The 14,759-nt window shown below is 41.7% G+C and overlaps 1 protein-coding gene across 1 annotated transcript; it reads left to right on the top strand.

Annotated features, from left to right (window-relative positions):
- The first annotated feature begins 12,563 nt into the window (after positions 1 to 12,563).
- Positions 12,564 to 13,514, top strand: LOC102951275 (olfactory receptor 56-like). The gene has a single exon (XM_015537894.1). The coding sequence runs from the start codon at positions 12,564 to 12,566 to the stop codon at positions 13,512 to 13,514; it is 951 nt and encodes a 316-aa protein (XP_015393380.1).
- The last annotated feature ends 1,245 nt before the right edge of the window (positions 13,515 to 14,759 follow it).

Below are 14,759 nucleotides of genomic sequence, written 5' to 3'. Positions count from 1 at the left end.
TTGAGAGCAACAATTATCTTTTAAAATATCCTTATTGAACCTGTTGTGTCTTTCTTAAATTTTCAGATACCTATGTTGCTATACTTGATAGTATCCCACAGTTCTCTTAGGCTGTATTCATTATACTTACTTCTTTTTTAAAATATAATTTATTGTCATTGCCACGTAGTATTCCATTGTGTATATAAACCACAATTTCTTTATCCATTCATCAGTTGATGGACATTTAGGCTCTTTCCATAATTTGGCTATTGTTGAGAGTGCCGCTATATGGAAACCAATTTGACAGTAAATTTCATATATTAAAAAATAAAAAAAAAATAAAATAAAATATAATTTATTGTCAAGCTGGCTAACATACAGTGTATACAGTGTGTTCTTGGTTTTGGGGGTAGGTTCCCATGATTCATTGATTACACACAACACCCAGTGCTCATCCCAATTGCCCTCCTCAGTGCCCATCACCCATTTCCCCCCTTCCCCCACACTCCTCCCCAATCAACCCTCAGTTTGTTCTATGTATTTAAGAGTCTCTTACTGGTTGCTTCCCTCCCTCTCTGTAACTATTTTTTTCCCTTCCCTTCCTCCTTCTGTTAAGTCTAAGTTCCACATATGAGTGAAAACATATATCTGTCTTTCTCTGACTGACTTACTTCACTTAGCATAATACTCTCCAGTTCCATCCACATTGCTGCAAATGGCAAGATTTCATTCTTTCTCATTGCCATATACTTATTTTTTCTTTTGCTCCTTACACCTGATACTCTGAATTGACCTATAATTAACTGTTGACTTTTTTCTTACACTTTTTAATTCCTTTTTGTGCTTTATAGTTTTTCACAAAACCCTGAACATTTTGAATATTATGTGGTAATCTTATAAATCAGATTTCCTCCATCTTAGAATTTTTTTTTGCTTTATATATAGTTAATTAATTAATTAATTAATTAATCAGTCTTTAGGCTTTAGTTATTTGTTTAGTGAGCTTTATCTATTTTTGTAAAGTCTTTTTTTTTATCTGCTTTTGAGCTTTAGAGAGATGGGAGGGCAGTGACACTAGTAACTACTATTCTTAGAACCTGAAATAGGGAGAACACTTTAGATATTTTATTCAATTTAATGCTCACAACAAATATTTTGTAGTAAACATCATCATTCTGGTTACACATGAGGAAACTGGGGTTCAGATTAGTCCCTTGCCCAAGGTCAAGCCTACATAAGATTCCCACCCAGCTCTGTCTGACTTCAAGGTCAAGTGTCTGTGCTATGCTACCTTTATTTGTGTGAATTTCTTAGTAGAAGAGAAGTCAAGTGGGTAGGAGCTGACAGGAGAGTAGTAGGAGGTGGTCAGTGTCAGGGACAGATGAACTCTTAGCAGAGTGTTTGTTGAATCCTTGACTGCTTTGAATTCCAGTGTAATTGAGCTCTGAGATCAGAAGAGTCAATGTGATCTTTGATGATTGCCTTATCGTTAGGCTGAGATATTGGGAGGAGGCAGAAAAATGTAGAGGAGTGACACTCTGGAAATCTCTGGAAAATTCCCTTTGCTTACATACAGTATTTAGTGGATATTTTTAAAGTGGGACATAACACAGAACAAAAGCCAATGTTTTCCATTCCTTTTTGGAATGGAAGAAGAGCCAATTAGGTTGACCCGTAGAAAACCTTCCCCAATTTTCCTCTCCTTCTCCTGGGAGAGATTTTGTTTGTTGGTGTAGCTGAGATGAGCAGAGAACTTTGCAGGAAGCTCCCTTCCTTGTGAAGTTTAATTGCCAGAGACTAGGGACAGAGATATGACAGAAGATGAATCTCCAAGGATTTGTGAAAATAGAAGCAATTTTCCTTAGTCACAGAAAAGGGGAGAACAATGGGTAGCAGTGAGGAGTGAGGGAATAAAACCTATTAGCTTGGCACTCGACCTGGCTCAGCAAAGGGTCTCTTGCAAAGGTGAGAGGCTCCTTGCTAGTCCCCATTGTCTCTTCCCTTCCTGGTCCAGACCTCTCCCTCCTGCTCCTATGGATGAGGGTTATATGATCTCTCTGTATTATAATTGTTCTGGAAATCTTTTTCTTAACGCCAAAAATTCTGCCAGGGTTTTAGCATGAAGCTTAGTCTTCTATATTTTTTTGTATTCTTTCTTTCAGAACCCATTTTATTCCCATTTTTACCAGTCTTAATGCATTTTTTCAAAACTTTTCCACAGCCCTCTAGAAGGCATCAGGCATTTCCTTCCTGTGGATGGAGAGTGGCCCAAGCACCTCAGTTAACTTCATTTTCTCAGAATAGGAGGAGATTCTAGAGGAGTTCTGACCACACAAGTCTTTCTTCTGGAAATTTTCTTCTCTACCTTAACTCCCTTCTGCTTCAATTTTAGTTACATTTCCTTCCAAGGACATGGAGGTCCCCTGGCTTCCAGGGAGAGACTCTGCTGCAGACGCAACTGATTAGGGCAGCCATCCCTTGGTGAAGTCTGTTTTCCAAGGACATAGGACTCCAGACTCCTGATCTGCCCTCCTCACTCCCAGATCCTTCCTGGCGTCATTGATTACATCATTTCAAGGTAAGATTCTTCCTCTATGTGTCTTGTATTTCCTCTTTCTGTTATCAAATGCTTAAAATGTTTGTTCACCCCACCACTACCTTTGCCATTCACCTGCTTACTACTTCTCTTGAAGTAGAGACCTCTTGTGTGGTTAGAATTTGTTTCTTGATTTTTTTTTTTTGCCTCCTAATTCTTTATTCTGTGGGTAGAACTAGAGATGACCTGAGGGTTGTTTCATCTAACCTGTTGCATTACTGCTTGGGAGACTGTCACCCAGGAGAGGAAGTGAATTCCTCAGGGTCTTCCAACAGGTTTTAGGAAGGGTGGGGACTGTTTTGTCTTTGCAAGTCTAGAGAGGATGTGACAATGGCTCCCTCTAGGGCACTGGGAAAGCTATATTTTCCTGATGACATCTGGCTATTAGATTTGGATGAGAGTGTTGAAGTCGTCTCCTGCTGACCCACCTACAAATGCCTATATTTCTAACTCTTGGGGAAAAGTTTCTGCTTGCTGCTCCTCCACACCTTGTATATATTTTTCTGTTTGGATATTTTCTCCTATACCCTTTCTTCTTGAAGGAACTCAGTGGCCTGCTATTTTTACAAACATGCTTTGGTGTTTTTGCTCCCTGTCCTACCTGCAGTTTCCTTTCATTTCATAGCTGTGTCATGAATCTGACTACTTTCTGATGCAGATCTCCCCAACACAATTCCCAGTGAACCTCTTTATGAGTCTCTTACACATAGCGTAGGGCTTTGACATGTCTTATCTGAGGGGTGCAGGACTGCCTTCTTACTATTAAATATCCCCAACATTGCCCAACTGAAACAATATGTATTATGGCCTCTTGGTAAGACTTTACAGAGAGAAATTTGCATCTCAGTGGAGGAGACTAGGAAGTGTCAGGCCATGACTATTGACTCTGCTCATATTGGAAGCACCTGTTTCTGCCTGAAGGGCCAGGAGCTGCTATGAGAAGACTTTGATGGGGAAGGACTTCAATGAGAGGCAGAAAGGTTGCAGGCAAAGTGGTCTGCTCCACTTTCCCAACAGGATGAAAAAGTCCATGATGCTGGGCTCTCACAGCCCCCAGAGTCCCAGAAGTCAGAGAGCTCATTGTGGCATTAATAGGAGAGTTCTGCCCCTATGTCTGGCTTCCCACTTCACTTAGGTGCTCCCTCTGTTTCTGTTCCTCATCCCACTTGTGTTTTTGCTTTCCCCCTGATCCTTCCTTCTTAGCATCTGTGTTCTCTCTTTCTCACTAAGTCTATGTTCCCTGCCCTCTATTACATTGTCTCTGTTTTCTTATTTTTTTTTTTGGTCTCTTCTGGGAGATAACATTTCTGATGGTCTAACATTTTCTGTATTTTTCTCCTGTATCTTGTCTCCTTTAGCTTGACATTTTCTCATTACTCCTTTCATCTCTCCCGTCTTCCTTTGGTCTACTGTTACTGTTGCTCTCCCTTTAACTCCTCATCCTTTCTCTCATGACTCACTGCATTCTGTGCTGTCACTCTGTGAGGCGTACTGGCATGCCCTAGGACAGGACTCTCAATCTGCTCTAAGTGTATGACTGTAGTGTGTATGGCCAGGTAGCTCTGACAACAGAGATCCCATACAACACCCTAGATGTGACATCAAGAATAGTATACAGTGTTACTTTCTCTGTAAAAAAAGTTAACTATGAATTTCTTACTTTTACTTGAAAAATCCCTAGTTGTTTCTTGTACAAGTTTTTAAAATATTATGCTACAAAGCAAGCTTAAAAAGACAAGATATGCCAGATACATTACTTACCTGCTTATATGACAATCTTCACTTACATTCAAGGAATACACAAAGAAATTCTTGTCAAAAATTGAAATATTGCAGGTCAAACTAGAGTCCTTTTTTTGCCCTAATCCCCACCCAATTCTAACCCTTTCTCCAAGGTAATTATTGTTATCATACTCTGTGTCCTTTAGTAATTTATGTATAGTTGTTGCTCGTATTCTTTTCTTTTAATTTTTAAATGTTTACTTATTTTTGAGAGAGAGAGAGAGAGACAGTGCGAGCAGGGGAGGGGCAGAGAGAGAGAGGGAGACACGAATCCAAAGCAGACTTTAGGCTCTGAGCTGTCAGCACAGAGCCTGACGCGGGGCTTGAACTCATGGACTGCGAGATCATGACCTACACTGAAGTTAGACACTTAACCGACTGAGCCACCTAGGCGCCCCACATTTACAAAGTTTCTTAGAAAATACTTTAAGATTTTACATCTTGAAAATAAAAACCCTCTCTATCTCAGTTTTCCTACTTAAGAGGATAATGATGAAGCTTCTAGGGCAGTTATGCGGATTAAATGTGAGGATGTGGCAGAGTGTTCATTTTAAGACCTGGCACATAAGAAATGGTCAAGTAATGCCAGCTTTTGTCACTTCTAAACTACTAGGCATTGCTTATGTTATCACCTTCAATCTTTAATATAACTCTATATGATACTGTTAACCTTATCTGGGATAAGGAAGCTGAGGTTCAAAATTTTGCATAAGTGCTGAGTTCACAAAGTTGACACATGCCCTTGTAGTTTTAGTACTTTTTCCTGAAAAAGCAAATCCTTAAGTGAAGCTGGCCTTTGTAGGAGAGGCAACTATAAAGACTGAAGAACAGCCAATTCCTAGCAGAGACAGAAGCAATGATCACTTCAGCAATAAATAGCTCTAAATTTGCTTCTCAGTTATGTGAAGAAAGTCCTAGGAGTTAAAACAATGTCATTAGCAACAGCTTGCTTCTTTCCTTAAAAGTTTTTCCTGTTTTTAAAAAATTGTATCTTAATTCCAGTATACTTAACATACATTGTTATATTATGTTCAGGTGTACAATGTAATGATTCAATACTTCTATATATCACCCAGTGCTCATCATGACAAGTGCACTTCTTAATCCCCATCACCTATTTAACCCATCCCCACATCCACCTCCCCTCTGGTAAACATCAGTTTGTTCTTTATAGTTAAGAATCTGTTTCTTTTTTTTTTTTTTTTTTTTTTAATTTTATTTTTTATTTTTTTTAAATTTACAACCAAATTAGTTAGCATATAGTGAAACAGTGATTTCAGGAGTAGGTTTCTTAATTCCCCTTACCCATTTAGCCCATCCCCCCTCCCACAACCCTTCCAGCCACCCTCAGTTTGTTCTCCATATTTATGAGTCTCTTCTGTTTTGTCCCCCTCCATGTTTTTATATTATTTTTGTTTCCCTTCCCTTATGTTCATGTTTTGTCTCTTAAAATCCTCATATGAGTGAAGTCATATGATATTTGTCTTTCTCTGACTAATTTCACTTAGCATAATACCCTCCAGTTCCATCCACATAGTTGCAAATGGCAAGATTTCATGCTTTTTGATTGCTGAGTAATACTCCATTGTATATCTATATACCACGTTCTCTCTTTTTTTTTTTTTTTTCAGTGTCTTAGTATTTAATGGCTTTTCTGTTGAAATTGGTACTGATTTTTTTTTTTATTTTTTTATTTTTTAATATATGAAATTTACTGTCAAATTGGTTTCCATACAACACCCAGTGCTCATCCCAAAAGGTGCCCTCCTCAATACCCATCACCCACCCTGCCCTCCCTCCCACCCCCCATCAACCCTCAGTTTGTTCTCAGTTTTTAACAGTCTCTAATGCTTTGGCTCTCTCCCACTCTAACCTCTTTTTTTTTTTTCCTTCCCCTCCCCCATGGGTTTCTGTTATGTTTCTCAGGATCCACATAAGAGTGAAACCATATGGTATCTGTCTTTCTCTGTATGGCTTATTTCACTTAGCATCACACTCTCCAGTTCCATCCATGTTGCTACAAAAGGCCATATTTCATTTTTTCTCATTGCCACGTAGTATTCCATTGTGTATATAAACCACAATTTCTTTATCCATTCATCAGTTGATGGACATTTAGGCTCTTTCCATAATTTGGCTATTGTTGAGAGTGCCGCTATAAACATTGGGGTACAGGTGCCCCTATGCATCAGTACTCCTGTATCCCTTGGATAAATTCCTAGCAGTGCTATTCCTGGGTCATAGGGTAGGTCTATTTTTAATTTTCTGAGGAACCTCCATACTGTTTTCCAGAGCGGCTGCACCAATTTGCATTCCCACCAACAGTGCAAGAGGGTTCCTGTTTCTCCGCATCCTCTCCAGCATCTATAGTCTCCTGATTTCTTCATTTTGGCCACTCTGACTGGCGTGAGGTGGTATCTGAGTGTGGTTTTGATTTGTATTTCCCTGATAAGGAGCGACGTTGAACATCTTTTCATGTGCCTGTTGGCCATCCGGATGTCTTCTTTAGAGAAGTGTCTATTCATGTTTTCTGCCCATTTCTTCACTGGGTTATTTGTTTTTCTGGTGTGGAGTTTGATGAGCTCTTTATAGATTTTGGATACTAGCCCTTTGTCCGATGTGTCATTTGCAAATATCTTTTCCCATTCCGTTGGTTGCCTTTTAGTTTTGTTGGTTGTTTCCTTTGCTGTGCAGAAGCTTTTTATCTTCATAAGGTCCCAGTAATTCACTTTTGCTTTTAATTCCCTTGCCTTTGGGGATGTGCCGAGTAAGAGATTGCTACGGCTGAGGTCAGAGAGGTCTTTTCCTGCTTTCTCCTCTAAGGTTTTGATGGTTTCCTGTCTCACATTCAGGTCCTTTATCCATTTTGAGTTTATTTTTGTGAATGGTGTGAGAAAGTGGTCTAGTTTCAGCCTTCTGCATGTTGCTGTCCAGTTCTCCCAGCACCATTTGTTAAAGAGACTGTCTTTTTTCCATTGGATGTTCTTTCCTGCTTTGTCAAAGATGAGTTGGCCATACGTTTGTGGGTCTAGTTCTGGGGTTTCTATTCTATTCCATTGGTCTATGTGTCTGTTTTTATGCCAATACCATGCTGTCTTGATGATGACAGCTTTGTAGTAGAGGCTAAAGTCTGGGATTGTGATGTCTCCTGCTTTGGTCTTCTTCTTCAAAATGACTGGCTATTCGGGGCCTTTTGTGGTTCCATATGAATTTTAGGATTGCTTGTTCTAGTTTCGAGAAGAATGCTGGTGCAATTTTGATTGGGATTGCATTGAATGTGTAGATAGCTTTGGGTAGTATTGACATTTTGACAATATTTATTCTTCCAATCCATGAGCAGGGAATGTCTTTCCATTTCTTTATATCTTCTTCAATTACCTGCATAAGCTTTCTATAGTTTTCAGCATACAGATCTTTTACATCTTTGGTTAGATTTATTCCTAGGTATTTTATGCTTCTTGGTGCAATTGTGAATGGGATCAGTTTCTTCATTTGTCTTTCTGTTGCTTCATTGTTAGTGTATAAGAATGCAACTGATTTCTGCACGTTGATTTTGTATCCTGCAACTTTGCTGAATTCATGTATCAGTTCTAGCAGACTTTTGGTGGAGTCTATCGGATTTTCCATGTATAATATCATGTCATCTGCAAAAAGCGAAAGCTTGACTTCATCTTTGCCAATTTTGATGCCTTTGATTTCCTTTTGTTGTCTGATTGCTGATGCTAGAACTTCCAGCACTATATTAAACAGCAGCGGTGACAGTGGGCATCCCTGTTGTGTTCCTGATCTCAGGGAAAAAGCTCTCAGTTTTTCCCCGTTGAGGATGATGTTAGCTGTGGGCTTTTCATAAATGGCCTTTATGATCTTTAAGTATGTTCCTTCTATCCCGACTTTCTCAAGGGTTTTTATTAAGAAAGGGTGCTGGATTTTGTCAAAGGCCTTTTCTGCATCGATTGACAGGATCATATGGTTCTTCTCTTTTTTGTTGTTAATGTGATGTATCACGTTGATCGATTTGCGAATGTTGAACCAGCCCTGCATCCCAGGAATGAATCCCACTTGATCATGGTGAATAATTCTTTTTATATGCTGTTGAATTCGATTTGCTAGTATCTTATTAAGAATTTTTGCATCCATATTCATCAGGGATATTGGCCTGTAGTTCTCTTTTTTTACTGGGTCTCTGTCTGGTTTAGGAATCAAAGTAATACTGGCTTCATAGAATGAGTCTGGAAGTTTTCCTTCCCTTTCTATTTCTTGGAATAGCTTGAGAAGGATAGGTATTATCTCTGCTTTAAACGTCTGGTAGAACTCCCCTGGGAAGCCATCTGGTCCTGGACTCTTATTTGTTGGGAGATTTTTGATAACCGATTCAATTTCTTCGCTGGTTATGGGTCTGTTCAAGCTTTCTCTTTCCTCCTGATTGAGTTTTGGAAGAATGTGGGTGTTTAGAAATTTGTCCATTTCTTCCAGGTTGTCCAATTTGTTGGCATATAATTTTTCATAGTATTCCCTGATAATTGTTTGTATCTCTGAGGGATTGGTTGTAATCATTCCATTTTCATTCATGATTTTATCTATTTGGGTCATCTCCCTTTTCTTTTTGAGAAGCCTGGCTAGAGGTTTGTCAATTTTGTTTATTTTTTCAAAAAACCAACTCTTGGTTTCGTTGATCTGCTCTACAGTTTTTTTAGATTCTATATTGTTTATTTCTGCTCTGATCTTTATTATTTCTCTTCTTCTGCTGGGTTTAGGCTGCCTTTGCTGTTCTGCTTCTATTTCCTTTAGGTGTGCTGTTAGATTTTGTATTTGGGATTTTTCTTGTTTCTTGAGATAGGCCTGGATTGCAATGTATTTTCCTCTCAGGACTGCCTTCGCTGCATCCCAAAGCGTTTGGATTGTTGTATTTTCATTTTCGTTTGTTTCCATATATGTTTTAATTTCTTCTCTAATTGCCTGGTTGACCCACTCATTCGTTAGTAGGGTGTTCTTTAACCTCCATGCTTTTGGAGGTTTTCCAGACTTTTTCCTGTGGTTGATTTCAAGCTTCATAGCATTGTGGTCTGAAAGTATGCATGGTATAATTTCAATTCTTGTAAACTTATGAAGGGCTGTTTTGTGACCCAGTATATGATCTATCTTGGAGAATGTTCCATGTGCACTCGAGAAGAAAGTATATTCTGTTGCTTTGGGATGCAGAGTTCTAAATATATCTGTCAAGTCCATCTGATCCAATGTATCATTCAGGGCCCTTGTTTCTTTATTGACTGTGTGTCTAGATGATCTATCCATTTCTGTAAGTGGGGTGTTAAAGTCCCCTGCAATGACCACATTCTTATCAATAAGGTTGCTTATGTTTATGAGTAATTGTTTTATATATCTGGGGGCTCGGGTATTTGGCGCATAGACATTTATAATAGTTAGCTCTTCCTGGTGGATAGACCCTGTGATTATTATATAATGCCCTTCTTCATCTCTTGTTACAGCCTTTAATTTAAAGTCTAGTTTGTCTGATATAAGTATGGCTACTCCAGCTTTCTTTTGGCTTCCAGGAGCATGATAAATAGTTCTCCATCCCCTCACTCTCAATCTAAAGGTGTCCTCAGATCTAAAATGAGTCTCTTGTAGACAGCAAATAGATGGGTCTTGTTTTTTTATCCATTCTGATACCCTATGTCTTTTAGTTGGCGCATTTAATCCATTTACATTCAGTGTTATTATAGAAAGATATGGGTTTAGAGTCATTGTGATGTCTGTATGTTTTATGCTTGTAGTGATGTCTCTGGTACTTTGTCTCACAGGATCCCCCTTAGGATCTCTTGTAGGGCTGGTTTCGTGGTGACAAATTCCTTCAGTTTTTGTTTGTTTGGGAAGACCTTTATCTCTCCTTCTATTCTAAATGACAGACTTGCTGGATAAAGGATTCTCGGCTGCATATTTTTTCTGTTTAGCACACTGTAGATATCGTGCCAAGCCTTTCTGGCCTGCCAAGTTTCAAAGGAGAGATCAGTCACGAGTCTTATAGGTCTCCCTTTATATGTGAGGGCACGTTTATCCCTTGCTGCTTTCAGAATTTTCTCTTTATCCTTGTATTTTGCCAGTTTCACTATGATATGTCGTGCAGAAGATCGATTCAAGTTACGTCTGAAGGGAGTTCTCTGTGCCTCTTGGATTTCAATGCCTTTTTCCTTCCCCAGTTCAGGGAAGTTCTCAGCTATAATTTGTTCAAGTACCCCTTCAGCACCCTTCCCTCTCTCTTCCTCCTCTGGGATACCAATTATGCGTATATTATTTTTTTTTAGTGTATCACTTAGTTCTCTAATTTTCCCCTCATACTCCTGGATTTTTTTATCTCTCTTTCTTTCAGCTTCCTCTTTCTCCATAACTTTATCTTCTAGTTCACCTATTCTCTCCCCTGCCTCTTCAAGCCGAGCCATCGTGGATTCCATTTTGTTTTGCAATTCGTTTAAAGCGTTTTTCAACTCCTCGTGACTGTTCCTTAGTCCCTCGATCTTTGTGGCAAGAGATTCTCTGCTGTCCTGTATACTGTTTTCAAGCCCAGCGATTAATTTTATGACTATTATTCTAAATTCACTTTCTGTTATATTATTTAAATCCTTTTTGATCAGTTCATTAGCTGTTGTTATTTCCTGGAGATTCTTCTGAGGGGAATTCTTCCGTTTGGTCATTTTGGAGAGTCCCTGGCGTGGTGAGGACCTGCAGTGCACTTCCCCTGTGCTGTGGTGTATAACTGGAATTAGTGGGCGGGGCCGCAGTCCGACCCGATGTCTGCCCCCAGCCCACTGCTGGGGCCACAGTCAGACTGGTGTGTGCCTTCTCTTCCCCTCTCCTAGGGGCGGGATTCACTGTGGGGTGGCGTGTCCCGTCTGGGCTACTTGCACACTGCCAGGCTTGTGTTGCTGGGGATCTGGCGTATTAGCTGGGGTGGGTAGGCAAGGTGCACGGGGGCTGGAGGGGCAGGCTTAGCTCGCTTCTCCTTAGGTGATCCACTTCAGGAGGGGCCCTGTGGCAGCGGGAGGGAGTCAGATCCGCTGCCGGAGGTTTGGCCCCGCAGAAGCACAGAGTTGGGTGTTTGCGCGGAGCGAGCAAGTTCCCTGGCAGGAACTGGTTCCCTTTGGGATTTTGGCTGGGGGATGGGCGGGGGAGATGGCGCTGGCGCCTTTGTTCCCCGCCAAGCTGAGCTCTGCCGTCCGGGGGCTCAGCAGCTCTCCCTCCCTTTGTCCTCCAGCCTTCCCGCTTTCCGCGCAGAGCTGTTAACTTATGACCTCCCAGACGCTAAGTCGCGCTTGCTGTCGGAACACAGTCTGTCCGGCCCCTCCGCTTTTGCCAGCCAGACTTGGGGGCTCTGCTTGGCCGGCGAGCCGCCCCTCCGCCCCGGCTCCCTCCCGCCAGTCCGTGGAGCGCGCACCGCCTCGCCGCCCTTCCTACCCTCTTCCGTGGGCCTCTGGTCTGCGCTTGACTCCGGAGACTCCCTTCTGCTAATCCTCTGGCGGTTTTCTGGGTTCTTTAGGCAGGTGTAGGTGGAATCTAAGTGATCGGCAGGACGCGCTGTGAGCCCCGCGTCCTCCTACGCCGCCATCTTCCGGAACCTCCAAGAATCTGTTTCTTAATTTGTCTCTCTTTTTTTCCTTTGTTCATTTGTTTTGTTTCTGAATTTCCACATGAGTGAAATCAAATGGTTTTTGTCTTTCTCTGACTTATTTCACTTAGCATAATACTCTCTAGCTCCATCAATGTTATTGCAAAGGGCAAGATTTCATTCTTTTTTATGGTTGAATAATATTTATATATAAACCACTTCGTATATATCACTTCTTTATTTATCAATCAATGAATACTTGGGCTGCTTCCATAATTTAGTTATTGTAAATAATGATACTAAAAACATACGTGTGCATGTAATTTTTGGGTAAATACACAATAATGTGATTACTGGATCATATGGTAGTTCTGTTTTTAACTATTGACAAAACTCCATACTATTTTCCACAGTGAAATCCTGTATCTTTGTTAGAGATTCTTTTTCTTTTTAAACAGAAATTTAAAGAGTTTATTCTAAACTCAGTAACATTTAAAGAGGACAGCACATTGGGCAAAGTTTTGATGTCTCAATATTGTAGCACTAAACATACACCTCCTGCTTCCAGATCTCAAGACTTTGGCACGTCCCTCTGCAGGAACAATGGCCTGGGTGGGAAACCAGACTCTCATCTCCCACTTCATCCTCCTGGGCCTTTTCACCCAGTCACCACTGCACTTCTTCCTCTTTTCCATCATCATGGTCATGTTCCTGGTGGCCCTCTCTGGAAATGGGCTCATGATCCTCCTCATCAATGTCGATTCTCGCCTGCACAACCCCATGTACTTCTTCCTCAGCTGGCTGTCACTCATGGATCTCATGCTCATCTCTACCATTGTGCCACGGATGGCCACTGACTTCCTCCTGGGCCATGGCGCCATCTCCTTCACAGGCTGTGGGCTTCAGATCCTCTTCTTCCTCACTCTCTTGGGGGATGAGTGCTTTCTGCTGGCCTTCATGGCCTATGACCGCTATGTAGCCATCAGCAACCCACTGAGGTACTCAGTGGTCATGAGCCGCCGTGTCTGCTGGCTCATGGTGACAGTGTCCTGGCTCTTTGGCCTGGTGGATGGACTTATCCAGGCCATCTTCACCCTGCACTTCCCCTACTGTGGCTCCCAGGAGGTTGATCACTTCTTCTGTGAGGTCCCTGCCATACTGAAGCTGGCCTGTGCTGACACCTCCCTCTATGAGACCATGATCTATGTCTGTTGCATCCTAATGCTGCTCCTGCCCTTCTCTGTCATCTCTGCTTCCTACCTGCAGATCCTGGCGGCTGTGCTCCATATGCGTTCTGCTGAAGGTCGGCAGAAGGCCTTTGCCACCTGCTCCTCTCACATGGCAGTGGTCTCCCTCTTCTATGGGGCTGCTATGATCACCTACATGCGACCCCAGGCCTACCACTCCTCCAAGCAGGACAAGGTGGTCTCGGCCTTCTACACCATGATCACCCCTATGCTCAATCCACTCATATACAGCCTGAGGAACAAGGAAGTGGCTGAGGCTCTCAGAAAACTCCTTGGGAGGTGTCCCTGTGGTGGGGGTCAGGCCTAGGTTGACATTAGCACCTGCAGATGGGGGTTCTGGGGCCTGGGAACTTGGATTAGCCTCTGTAGTTTTATTGGAAGAGAAACAAATGTGCCATACTGAAAATAAAAGTCATTCTTTTACCAGAGTTAATCAGATTAATACATCAATTCAGTTCATCATGTCCATGTTGAGTGTGGATAGTGTGGAAGGAGGGCTGGGTCGATGTGGTTACAAAGAATAGAAGACACAAAGCATATATCTCAGTGTCAGCAAGTAACAGGTTTCAGCTATTTTCCTTGCCAGGAATTACCAACAGCTGAAGAAAACACCTTGCTCAATGTGCTTCTCTTTGGAAGTCTGCCTGAATCCCATGACTGGCCAATGTAGGATATAAACGTTTGGTCCCTCTTGCCTTAGTTTGACTCTGAAGGGCCATCCCTTTTCCAGAGCTCCCTGTAAGATCTGAAGCAACACAGGCTACTTCTCCCTGTATCCAATTTGGCTTCCTTAACTCCTTTCCCCGACTATATAGTTCAATCCTCAAAGCACTCTCCAATAAACCTGCATGCAAAACCTGTTTCCGTCTGATTCCAGGAAACCTAACCTATGGCACATGGAGATGAAGGAATGCTAGTAAGTTAAAGTCAAATTTGCTAAATATGTTCATGTACATGCAGTCAAAATACAATGTGGGCACTGAGAGGCTTTGTTGCTTGTCTTTCCTGAAGACCCCTAAGACAAGTTTAATGCAGGGGTTGCAAACACAAATGCCCATAGGTCCAGACAGGTGGTGTCAATGAGGAGAGCGATCTTGTGGGGATAGGTGTGGAAGGGACACATGCTCCTCAGCTAAAGCCACTTGGCTGCTCTGCTCCACACAGAATGTTTGAGCTTTGGGAAAAAGATAAAGTGAAAGTTGGATGGGAGCTGGAGGTGCACCCATGGATGGCTTCACAGTTGACTTAGAAGATAGCACTAAACAGTGGGCAGGAGAAAGAAGAGAAGAGGAAGGTATGCAGAGCAGAATTTCTGACAGCAAAAGAAGGGGTCTGACATATGCCCAACCTCTCCATGAGGTCCACTAAGATGACTCTCAGATTCCTATCTCTGTCCTGAACTCAAAGACAGCTCTAGGAAACCTCTTTAGAGTTCTGTGCCCCAATAGAATTTTCTGCTCCTGTGAGTTTTACTGTGTCATATATTTCAACCCTGACCCAGTAGGAAGGTACTGAGAAGTGAAAACTGAGAAGGACATCTCATGGTTGAAGG

The sequence above is a fragment of the Panthera tigris genome, chromosome A1 (assembly GCF_018350195.1).
Source record: "Panthera tigris isolate Pti1 chromosome A1, P.tigris_Pti1_mat1.1, whole genome shotgun sequence".
Lineage (NCBI taxonomy): Eukaryota > Metazoa > Chordata > Mammalia > Carnivora > Felidae > Panthera > Panthera tigris.
Note: the sequence above shows the minus strand (reverse complement) of the source record. Positions and strands in the feature narration are given on the sequence as shown.

What these genes read in the sequence shown, in the direction of transcription:
- LOC102951275 (XM_015537894.1), top strand. Translation starts at nt 12,564, where the DNA reads ATGGCCTGGGTGGGAAACCAGACTCTCATCTCCCACTTCATCCTCCTG.